Raw genomic sequence first — 12,500 nt, 5'->3', positions numbered from 1 at the left:
ACAGTATATACTTGTGAAATGGCTAATCCCTGTCTCCTTCTTACATTTAACCACTGAGGTTATGGTGAAAGGTTTTTCCGACACACACACTCCTTTGAAAGCACTCACAGAGTCGTAGTTTATCAAAAAAGAAAATAATTTATTAAACTAAACAAACTCGGGTTGACTTTCCTTGTGCATTATGTCATGTACCTTGTGCGATAAATCCTGTGCGATACGCTGTGCGGTTGAAAACATTATCAGCTCCACCATAACCTACCAAACACACATGTAGATCACCTATGTACAGAACTCCCACCAGGTGCAACCACTCACAGCAATTAGATCAGGTAGTTGACTATATCAAAAAGGTAAACAAAACATTTCACAAACATATCAGATTTCCTTACTCAAACTCAAAAGCCTTAATATGGCTCCAACACCAACATGTCCTGCTTTGTTGCTTGGCTACAGAATGACTACACACATAGACCCCAAATACAGAAATCACTGTATCTGTTTGTCTGTATCTCTCCTCAACAGTAGAATCAACAAACACTTGTTAGCTGCTGATTGATGGCATTCCCGGTGCCTCTGCTCAACAGGTCTTGAGGTGATTTTCAACTCCAACCTGTATTCATGAGGTTTCGGATGCAAGACAGAACAGCATTCTTCAATCCCACAGCATGTTGACAGTGTCAAAGTAGTAAATGGACTGCACTTATATAGCGCCTTTTTTGCTGCTCCAAAGCGCTTTACAATGGCCTCTCATTCACCCATTCACACACACATTCACACACCAATGGCGGCAAGCTGCCAGCCCGCTCACTGGAGCAATTGTGGGGTTCAGTGTCTTGCCCAAGGACACTTCGACATGTGGCCAGCCGGGGCTCGAACCGCTGATCTGCCAACCTTGTGATCATTAGACGGCGACTCTACCTCCTGCGCCACAGCCGCCCGTTATCTTTCTCCAAAGCTTCTCATTCTTCAACAATCATGTGTAAATGTTCGATTGAGGGGTTAGAATGTAAGCGACGTGCATATTCCAACTGCGCTTTCTTCTTTTATACATCGCGGTTTCATTCATGAATCCTTAATCAGCATCGTTGCGTGTTCAAAACAGACCCATTGTTTGTGTGTTTCTCCAGAAACGTCCCGATTCAGGTTTTGATTGAGAACGGGTCCCCCAATTACCAGATTTTAATTAAGTCTCACCGTGTACATAATGCCCGAACTCGATGCACTCTTGAACAAATTGCACATTGTTGTTCAGAGAAAAACGCAAAGACGTGAAGGGTTGTTCTCAAGACGTGGAGTTTGAGACGCCTCATTCAAAGCTTCCACCGTCTTCCACCACTTGGGATTCCAACCTCCCTAACCTTGAAACGTTGCGTTAGGACCTCCAGGCTCAAACGTGATTACCAGACAGTACTGTAGCTTTACTCATTTAAATCCTATTCATCAATAAAGGCCTTATCTCAAAGAAAAACACATTCAAAAGACGGATTAGTCCAGATTCCCCCCCCCCCCCCAAAAAAAGCATCATATGCTGTTTTCTGCACACACTTTTTCTTTTTAACGAAAGTAACTTCTCAGTGATTTCTTTGAAACTGCTGATGATGGTTATTGGATTTCCATGTAACTGGAAGTAAGATTTTCTTGTTATTCTAACTATGGGGAGTGTGAATACCCTGCTATCGAGATAGATCACAGACACCCAACAAGTGATCAGTCGGTCAACGGGAGAACTGGAATGTGTCCTTTTGACCTTTGACCCTCCGGTTGTCCCTGTCCCTGTCTCAGTATTTGAAAGCGTCCTTCTGCTTTGTCTCGACCTCATCTCTCTTCTTGTTGATGTGGAAGTGTTAGATAGGGGAAAGCATTAGGAGTGAAGTGCAATGGATTGGACACTAGAAAGAGTTGCACCACATTGGTTTATTTATCTAATGTTTTGTTTTTGTCAGTGAAGAAGAGTTGGAAAATTCAATATAGAAAATTGAGAACCAGAGTTTGTTGTCTGTCATCATGTGAAGCGCATTGAGTCGAGTCTTGTGAGAAATGCGGTATACAAATAAATGATTTGATTTGATTTGTATCTTTAAAAAGGATCATTCAACCACTCCCATGGCTTTCCCACGGTTTTGAAGTCTTCTTGAAGTGTCGAGATTTATGAAGTCAAACTGCCTTGATCATGAGCAAGCCCCAACCAGCCTATAACCCAGCCTATAACACTGTTGCCGTTATAAAGATTTGCAAGCTACATTTTCACATTGTCACTGGGCTTGTATAAACTCATTCACACACACTTTTTTTTGCCTTGGCTTGAACACACACACACACACGCACACACACATACACACACACTCTCTCTCTCTGTCTCTCTCTCTGTCTCTCTCTCTCTCTCTCTCTCTGTCTCTCTCTGTCTCTCTCTCTCTCTCTCTCTGTCTCTCTCTCTCTCTCTCTCTCTCTCTCTCTCTCTCTCTCTCTCTCCAGCGGAGCCACCCCCCTCACTCCGATGCTTGGCTTCATATTAAGAGGCCCCCGCTATTAGCGTAGCCATGGCGACAGGGCGTTCTTGTGTGAACTTTGGGCCGAGCACACACAGCAGTGATTGTGTCTGACCTTACTCTCTCTCTCTCTCTCTCTCTCTCTCTCTCTCTCTCTCTCTCTCTCTCTCTCTCTCTCTCTCTCTCTCTCTCTCTCTTTCTCTCTCTCTCTCTCTCTCTCTCTCTCTCTTTCTCTCTCTCTCTCTCTCTTTCTCTCTCTCTCTCTCTCTCTCTCTCTCTCTCCCCCCCCCCCTCTCTCTCTCTCTCTCTCTCTCTCTCCCTCTCCCTCCCTCTCTCTCTCTCTCTCTCTCTCTCTCTCTCTCTTTGGAACACAAACTTTGGAACAGCTCAGCCCAGCATGACTATCTTAACACTGAGGCACGTTCAACATAAAACACGACTCTGGACTTCACCCACAGGTTTTAATGCTTTATAGCTCTATAACTCAGAGCAGAGCAGACTGATCCTGGATTAATGGGTCTGATACCGATTTATGGGAGTAAACTCAGTCACTGATAACCTAGATATATCTGCAGTTTTTTTTTATTTCAGTTAGTGTCTTCATACTTTTTTCCTGTTTCATTCCACTTTATTACACATAACTTTATTTACATATGGACTTTAATGTTTAGATTTTTTGTCTGGATTGTTTGAGTTAATACAATAATCTCCACATAATTCATTTTTTTAGCACAGTTTTCATAGGATAACAAAGGACAATATACTCATAATGCTGGTTAGGCAAACGTCCATTATCTCAATAATGACCTGAAGTGATGTCCATTGATAAAGAGCAACATTTATTTGATGTGCATGTGCACAGTTACTGATACTATGCCAAATAGGAACTTCACATGTGCAAGGCCTGTCACATGTCAGTGATTTTCTGTTCAATCTAAGTTGTTGTGACAGAATGAATTACTATCTACTGAATTATTTTTAGTTATATTTAATTATATACATTATACACATTCACTGTGAAAAGTATTCTTAGAACATGCTGTTAGAATACCCCCTAGCTTTTTCTGGATGCCAACCACTCTCATTTACAGGAATGGTTCATCCCCCCCTCCCCCTCCCCCTCCCCAAAACACACTTTATCAAAGTGGTATGCTCCTCTCTCTGCACCAGAGTAAACAAACCAAAGAGCTAACACTACTTTGCTAAATTCATCCATTTCAGTAGGCACTCTAGTAACAGCAAACTGCAACAAACAAGCTTATTATTTCATTAAAATACTCATACATATATATATATATATATATATATATATATATATATATATTGCTATGGAAAAACCCAATTACACAAATTTTCTATCATTTCAGAATGTGAGGCTGACACACATATTAGTTGCATTAATGGTGGAATATGTGCCGATACAGATATTTCTGTAAAAGGCCAATATCAGCCGATAATATTGATATTATTGGTGCTGTGACATCTGTCAGGCTCTAAAACACATGCTTTAAAAGTTGGTATGAATACTTAATGGCTCCAGAGAGAGAGAGAGAGAGAGAGAGAGAGAGAGAGAGGGTGAGGGGGCTACACAGACAAACACAATGACATACGACCTGTTGAATGAGAGATCATAAAGATCTTGATGGAATTCAGCCGGTTAGGGGTGGAGTCAGGTCTGTTAGGGGGCGGAGTCAGCTCTGTTAGGGGGTGGAGTCAGCTCTGTTAGGGGGTGGAGTCAGGTCTCTTAGGGGGTGGAGTCAGGTCTGTTAGGGGGTGGAGTCAGCTCTGTTAGGGGGTGGAGTCAGGCCTGTTAGGGGGTGGAGTCAGGTCAATTCATCAGTCCTGGCAGAAACATGGAGCAGACTCTGCCTATCACACTGGACCAGGAGTCTCCATGACTACCACAGTGTGTTATCATCTGTGATCATGTATCTGTATGTGTGTGTGTGTGTGTGTGTGTGTACTGAGACAAGACAAGTGTGAAAACACAATCATACACTTGCATGCACTCCCTCACTCCAGCAACACGCTCATTACCCATCAGCCACTGCAGCGGTATAGTCCAGATCCTGGCTTTAGCCCGCTCCCACCGTGGCTGTGTGTGTCCAGTGGGTTGTGTGTAATCGTGGTGGGTCCCTTCCATTCTCATGGTAATGTGCCAACAGAATGGAGTCTGTGCACTGAGACAGACAGACAAACGGAGAGACAGACAGAGGGACAAACAAACAGAGGGAGTCTTCCACGAGGCTTAGGACAACAGCAAGACACTACCCATGGAACTCTACCCAGACTGCCTTGGAATGACTGGGCTGCCTTGAACCTCTGTGTGTGTGTGTGGGGTGTGTGTGTGTGTGTGTGACAGCGTGTGAAGGGACATTCCATTGCTCTAGGTGGGTGAAGGCTTGCAGGCCCTCTCTCTCTCTCTTTCTTTCTTTCTTTCATTCATTCATTCATTGAAGAATCATTCTCAGTTGTGGATGTTGATGTTTTCAGCTAAATGTGACTTGTCTTGTGAATGTCCAACATCTAAAAAGATTGCCTCTTAGGTTGTGTATGTTGTTTGAAAATGTGGCAGTTGGTTGCAAGTTTGTGATACTCAATCAATGTGATGCAGTGTGTAGGAATGACAGCTTTTGTCCTCCCTACAGTGTTTGTTTGGTTTGGTTGTTTGTTTATTAGGACCCCCATTAGCTAATGCCATGACATTAGCTAGTCTTCCTGGGGTCCTGTGAACAGTGTGTGAGACTCACTGCTCTGGAGTGTTGGTCACTGAGTTCACAGTTGGTTGAAGGAGTTTGAACTCCACTAGAACTAATGAGTCAAGTGTCTGAGCTAGGCCATGTTTGCAGGGATCAGTCAGAGTGGACAGCAACATCCCAACAGCTTCATGATCTGGTGTCAAGCACATGCAAGCTGCAACAGTTGGCACATGTCTTGTGTTTTTTCTAGGAGGGACTTGCGAAAAAAAGCCACACTAAGCTGCTAGTGCTGCATTAAATGGCAGGCGGTGACTTGTGCTCCTCTCTCTCTCTCTCTCTCTCTCTCTCTCTCTCTCTCTCTCTCTCTCTCTCTCTCTCTCTCTCTCTCATGTCTGTTTCTGTTGGTTATCTGAAGTATGGCAACGTGACAGAGACAGTAATGAGTCGCTAGGGAGCGACCGTGATTCATGACCCTGTGATGATGTATTTTAGGGTGTGTATTTAACAGTAGCTATGATGACTACCTTCTGTAAAAGTCATCTGCTCGGTGAACAGATAACATTAGCTTCTTCTCTTCGTATGCTAGTTCGAGCGTGCTACGTTGTTGATGATTAGCAGTAAGTTGAAAACTAGTTTCAAGTGTGTGTGTGTGTGTGCGTGCATGTGTCTGTGTGTGTGGGTGGGTGTGTGTGTGCGTGCATGTGTATGTGTCTGTGTGGGTGGGTGTGTGTGTGCATGGGTCTGTGTATGTGTGTGTGTGCATGCGTGCGTGTCTGTGTGTGTGTGTGTGTGTGTGTGCATGCGTGCGTGTCTGTGTGTGTGTGTGTGTAACCGAGTCAGGCTTATAAACATGGCTCATCCCTTAACCCCCACACTTCCACTCCCCCCCGTCGTCCCCACGGACCCCCTTGTAGGATGTCGACCCCCCCCTGCCCCCCCCCCCCTGCCCTGCCCTGTTGTCCCCACACGGAAAAGTCAGGGCTGGGACTGTTTTAGGATGACCAAACAATGCCACAAGCAATTACTTCCACTCCATACCGTGGCCTTTGTGTGTGTGTGCGTGTGTGTGTGTATGTGTACATAATATATTACTGGCTACTGTTATGTACGCATGAGGCGTCCCCTAGTCCGCTAGGCCGTGGAACACATACTGTATCTACAATCTCACACATAATGACACACACGCCATTTTTACATTCGCCCTCACACACACACACACAGACACACACACACACAGACACACACACACACACACGTGTACACACACGGACACACACCTGACTGACTGATCCTCTGATTAGCATTGAGGTGCTAGCGGATACTGAGTCCACATTGTACTACTACTGTAGGCTAGTGACTGTTAGCTCAAGGTTGAAGTGGATGACAGTGGTAGTTTAGTAGTTTACTGAGTCAACACGGTGGAGAGAATGTATGTAGGCTAGCTACTGTTTGAGCAAGGCTCAGCGGAGGACACGGTCAGATGCTTTTACCTGCTCGGAGTTGTGTGTTAAAATGTTAAAAAGCATTGAGAGGATTTGAAGTGGCTTTACGGTAGATGTTAGCAGGTGTGTGTGTGTGTCTGTGTGCGCGTGCGCGACTTTGATTATCAGAGAGAACAAAGAGAACTGGAATTCCAAAGCAGAAAAGTGGGTCAAAATCTGCTTGTGTGTGTGTGTGTGTGTGTGTGTGTGTGTTTGCGGACAAGTGTGTATGTGGGAGCTGCATATATAAACATGTGAAGTAGGGCAGATGATGTGTGAAGGAGAGGATCAAACGTGGGAATGGCCGAGCCGTCCGACTGAAACCAATTAACAACGGAACCCCTCTCTATTTCTCTGGCCTTTTCTGTTATTTCTGATTGGGGTAAAAAACTCTTGGGATGTAGTTCATAGGGGGCGGGGCGGCCACAGCCTATTGTGACAGACTGCATTCTGCCCTTTGATAAGAGCCAATTATGCGGCTCGTAAACATGTCACAATGGGGCCACACTATCGCGGTTCCACGGCGATGAAGACCTCAAACCGAATTCAGCTTCGGTCTCCTCAGTCATTCTCAACTGGTCTCATTGTACTTGTCACGTTGTCATAGTTATGGTCGAAGTCCTACCTACTGTACTCTTAAGGCCAATGCACAGGGCGTGCGATTTTGTCGCACCGCCGAATTCGATTCCATTGTTTTGAATGAGACCCAATGAGACAATGCACACGGCGTGCGATGCGATATTGTCGCACGACAACATTCGATTCTCCATTCACATTCATTCATTCATTGGTGTGAATTGAGAATCGAATGTTGTCGTGCGACAAAATCGCACACCGTGTGCATTGGCCTTTAGAGAAAAAGGTTCTACCTATAGGGTTCTTCAGGTAGTCCCGGTAGGAGAACCCTTTGAAGATGCCTGTTTTGGTGTCGTGTAGAACCTATACTCACTGAACATGTTGTTAGGAACATCCTGTACACCTTCTCATTCATGCAAGCTGGTGGAGGTGGTGTAATGGTGCGGGGGAATGTTTTCTTGGCACACTTTGGGACTGTTAATGAATGCCACAGCCTGTTTGAGTATTGTTGCTGACCATGTGCCTTCATGTCTACAATGTACCGGTCTTCTCATGGCTGCTTCCAGCCTGATAATGCACCGTGTCACAAAGCGAAAGACACCTCAAAATGGTTTCATGAATGAATGAATGAATGGTCTTTATTTGTCATTGATATAGTACAGGTACCAAACAACGAAATTTGGGAGGGGGGGCTCCCCTGGTGCTAGGAAAAAAAAACTAAAAACAAGAAGGGAAAAGAGCTGGTTTACATAAATAAAGGCTATGTACACTATCCACTATACTATACTATACAAATAAAACACTGTGCTGTACTCTATGCTATGCTATACCTATTCTAACATTTCCTATCTCTGAACCTTATGTACCCAAGGGTTGTCATATTGCACATAGTGTTATTGCACATTCATTTAAAGTGTCGCAGTTTGCAGGTTTGAAATGTTCACAGTTGTGTTTCAGTATTGCACTTGATTACAATCTAGTAGCTGCCATCAAATTGTCTAGATTGTCCAGGGCCTAGAACCTAGGTCTTTGCTGTGTTCAGATCATGATCATGACAATGAGTTCAGTGTTCTTCAGCGGCCAGCCCTGTCACGGTAGAACGCTAGAACAGACCAATAGAACGTCTTTGGAATGTGGTAGAACAGGAGATTCACAGCTTGAAAGCACACCTGAAAACTCTGTGTCAGAATCAGGAATGTTTGGACCAGGAATGTTTCCAACATGTTGTGGAATCAATGACACGAAGGATTGACGCTGTTTTGAGAGCAAAGGGAGGCGATACCCAGTATTGTTATAGTGTTCCTAATAAAGGACCTGCAGAAGGACAGAAGGAGCGAAAGAGACAGTGACTGAGAGAAGAAGAAGAAGAAGAAAGAGATAATAAGGCGAGAAATCTCTGGAGTACGTTTGAGGGAAGCCGTCTGGTGCCTACTAAGCTGTACGAAGGGGCTCGGGAAGTGGGGGGGCAGAGGGGGGGGCGGGGGTGGTGTTAGAGGGCAGGTGGCCGGAGAGGATCAGACAGACCCCCCACCCACCCCACATCTCTACGGTGGGACAGGGGAGTCGAGGAGTGGAGAGAGGAGAAGGCATGATCGAGTTAATCTGTAGAGAGGCCTAGGACGACACATTAAGAAGCCACGACTGCTCCACTGCGGTCAAACACACATTGCTCCGGAATGTTCTGTACATAAATAAACCTTGAACAGAGCTGGAACAGGTGACCACACACACACACAGACACACACACACCCATAACGTTTGAGGTCCGGAGATGGAGACACCTGTTGTTAAAACACTGTCTCTATAATTCCTCTTAGCTCTTAGCACTCTGGTAGGCTAGGCTAATCTTAAAAGCGACGCTCTTGTAACGATTCAGCAACATTAGAGATTTGCTTTCACGGTGGTGGTGACCACACGATGACATCATCTCAGGACCTGGGAGAGAGAGAGAGAGACCCTTGTCTTCAGAACGTAATGACTGGAATTAGACTTAACCTTGTTAACGGCAACTTAGCGCGCTTAAGACAGGCAGAATGTGGATGTGTCATGTAAACACACACACACACACACACACACACAGACTGTAGATATTAACCCCCACCTCTCTCTCTCCTCCCTCTTTTCAAGTATACTTCTCTCTCTTTCTTCCTATCCTCCCTAGTGTCCTATCCTCCCTCTCCTGCTCCCTCCTTCACCCTCTCCTCCCTCCCCCGTCTCCCCCCAGAGAGAGAGAGAGAGAACCCATATCTCTCTAGTTGCTGTCACAGTCCATTGTGCGGGAGACAAAGAGCTTAAGTCCACTCCATCCCAGAGCCCATTGACTGGGCCTGGCAGAGCGTGAACCGGGCTCTCCCTCCCGGCCCGGCCAGCCCCAGAGACCCAGAGACCCGGCCTAGCCACGGTGCCAGAGACATCGATCAAAGCCCGGGCCACACATGACTGGGAGGGAGGGAGGGAAGGAGAGAGGGAGAGAGAGAGAGAGAGAGAGAGAGAGAGAGACCCAGAGAGAGAGACAGAGATGTGTGAATGATCGCAAGGTCGGCAGATCGGCGGTTCGAGCCCCGGCTGGCCACATGTTGAAGTGTCCTTGGGCAAGACGCTGACCCCCAAATTGCTCCCAGTGAGCGGGCCGGCGCCTTGCATGGTAGCTTGCCGCCATTGGCGTGTGAAAATTGTGTGTGAATGGGTGAATGAGAGGCCGTTGTAAAGCGCTTTGGATGAAGGCGCTATGTAAGTCAGTCCATTTATGTCAAATGCCTTTCCCCCACCCTATCAGAGATGACCCTGCTGTCCGCTCAGCCCAAGTCCCTGGAGTCAGAGGCGGAGCCGGTGTCTGTGGTGGTGGCCAGCGAGGACCCCGAGCAGAGGATGCTGGAGAAGAGGTCGAAGGTCATCGAGGAGCTGCTGCAGACGGAGAAGGACTACATCAAGGACATGCAGATGTGTGTGAAGGAGATCGTGCTGCCTCTCCAACGCAAACAGGTACAGGACGCATGGCCTGGGGTGGCCCAGTGGTCTAGCACCGCGGTCTACAGTGCACACATTATGTCGGCATGGGTTTGAAATCTTCGAATCCGGCCCATGCCCTGCTGACATGCCCTCTCTCTCTCCCTTCTTCTCCTTACTTTCCTGTCTGTCTTCACTGTATCTGTCCAATAAAATGTAAAATATGAGTGGGACTGCCCCACTCAGAAAAAATTACTTAAAAAAAAAAAAACATAAAACAAACATTAAAAAAAGATCTGATAGGGACAGATACAATGTGGAGTAAAGTCAAATACCTGATTATTCCTACTGTATATGGTTTTGGAAGGTAATGTTTCCATAGATATAGATGTTCTGTGTTGATACTCTGATCACCGATCGTTGAACTCCCATTCAGACTTTAACGCAGTGTGTCTGTTCTCCCTGCAGGTGATGAACGTGGACTATGACGGCCTCTTCGGCAACATCAACTCTGTGATCGACCTCTCGCGACGGCTCTTCAAGGCTCTGGAGGACACTGACTCCATTGGTGAGCATACATGCTGGCTAGGTCACAGGCCGAAGTCACAGCCATGTTAGGGGTGCCGGAGGGGGAGGGAGATGATTTAGTGCGACACAAGTAAACAAGCTGTTCACACGCCATTTTAATGGTTTAATGTGTGTGTTGTTTACCCACCTTTTACACTACTATTTGTGTTTTCAGCCGCAGGCATGTTTGGGGTCCGGGGGGGGGGATGATTTAGTGCGACACAAGTAAACAAGCTGTTGACGTTTTAATGGTTAAATGTGTGTGTCGTTTACCCACCTTTCACGCTACATTGGGGTTTTCAATGTCAGTCTTTATGTTGAGATGACGCACGCTATTTTAGCCATTATCCAGAATTTACCCACTTTTTTTTCTCCCCTATCACTACACTCTACACTCCTTGGGGAGGGGGGTATTGATTTTTATGACTGTCTTTAGAAACGTAGAAACAGACAAACAGATCAGGTAGAATGAGTCCGTCCCAGTGAACAAAGAGTCCAAAAGACGTCTTTTAGGATGTCTTATGGACTACAAGACGTCCTAAAGACGTCGTCTGGACGTCCTAGAAAAACGTCATCTGAACCCACATTCCGGCTTCCCTGAGGACGTCTTTTGGACTCTTTGTTTACTGGGGTCTGTCTCCGTCCCGTGTCTCCCAGGCCAGGTGTTCCTGGACTTCAAGTCGGAGCTGGAGGAGGTGTACAAGCTCTACTGCCAGAACCACGACGACGCCATCGCCCTCCTGGAGACCTACGAGAAGGACGAGACCATCCAGAAGCACGTCCTGGAGTGTCTGGAGAAGCTCAGGTGAGAGACTGCGACTAGCTAGACGCCAGACACAGAGAGAGGCCTGATTCCATTTCGACCCCTAGCCCCCTAACGCCATAATATGAATAACCAATAACCAATTATGGTAAAAGGTTAGCTTCTGGTTGGCTTGGGGACAATGATGCCATGTTGTAAACACCTCTATCCAATCCTCTCAGATCTACAGGGCCCGGTTGTTCAAAACGTTTAATCTGGATCAGAATTATTCTTTTTTGTTATCCAGGATCAGATCAAGCTGGCTGATTTCCCCCCTATACGATTCAAAATCAGCCAGATCGATCTGATCGTGGATAGCAAACGAAATGAGCAAATGAAACGTTTTGAACAACTGGACCCAAGAGTGGTTACTGCCTAGGGGGTAGGGGGGCTATTTGGCGTCTATTTGGACTTAAGAAAACCTCTCAAGACTGGAAAAACCCGATGACATGGCTGAAAAGAACACCGTTGACGGTTGTGACATGGCACTACTACAGTGTATAACTTGTGTGTGTGTGTGTGTGTGAATTGATCGAAACCTAATGACAGAGTGACTACAGTTGCATGTGTGTGTGTAACGTTTTGTAGGCATGAAAACGAAACCTTGCGTTGACCTCTAACACAGAGATATGGTTCGGCGTGTTGATCATTAATGTTTGAGCCACTTGAAGCCGAGGAGGAAAGTGAAGTCATTGTTATCTTGAATATCCTTCAACGGTTGATATGGGGCGTACTTGGTACTTGGTACCGGGATTTGAATTATAGAGGTCATGTCGGTTAGAAAAATAACCTGCAGCGTTATTCAAGGTGAGATTGTGCTAAGGCACTTTATTAAGCCACTTTATTGAGGCACTTTATTCTGACGGTGCCGACTTTGATTTGGCTTGTTTTGGGCTGTGTGGACTTTATAAAAATAAATGGTAAATGGACTGCACTTATATAG

At 45.9% G+C, this 12,500-nt stretch overlaps 1 protein-coding gene across 1 annotated transcript in view; it reads left to right on the top strand.

Annotated features, from left to right (window-relative positions):
* The window catches only part of dnmbp (dynamin binding protein), a gene marked incomplete at its 5' end in the record, with an annotated part of 46,890 nt that overhangs the window by 24,330 nt on the left and 10,060 nt on the right, over window positions 1-12,500 (top strand). The window contains 3 exons of the mRNA XM_080541901.1: window positions 10,019-10,224; window positions 10,657-10,756; window positions 11,413-11,560. Coding sequence (XP_080398027.1) covers window positions 10,019-10,224; window positions 10,657-10,756; window positions 11,413-11,560 — 454 coding nt within the window. The remainder of the gene's footprint in view (window positions 1-10,018; window positions 10,225-10,656; window positions 10,757-11,412; window positions 11,561-12,500) is intronic.

Source organism: Nansenia antarctica (assembly GCF_963989245.1).
Source record: "Nansenia antarctica genome assembly, chromosome: 11".
Lineage (NCBI taxonomy): Eukaryota > Metazoa > Chordata > Actinopteri > Argentiniformes > Microstomatidae > Nansenia > Nansenia antarctica.
Note: the sequence above shows the minus strand (reverse complement) of the source record. Positions and strands in the feature narration are given on the sequence as shown.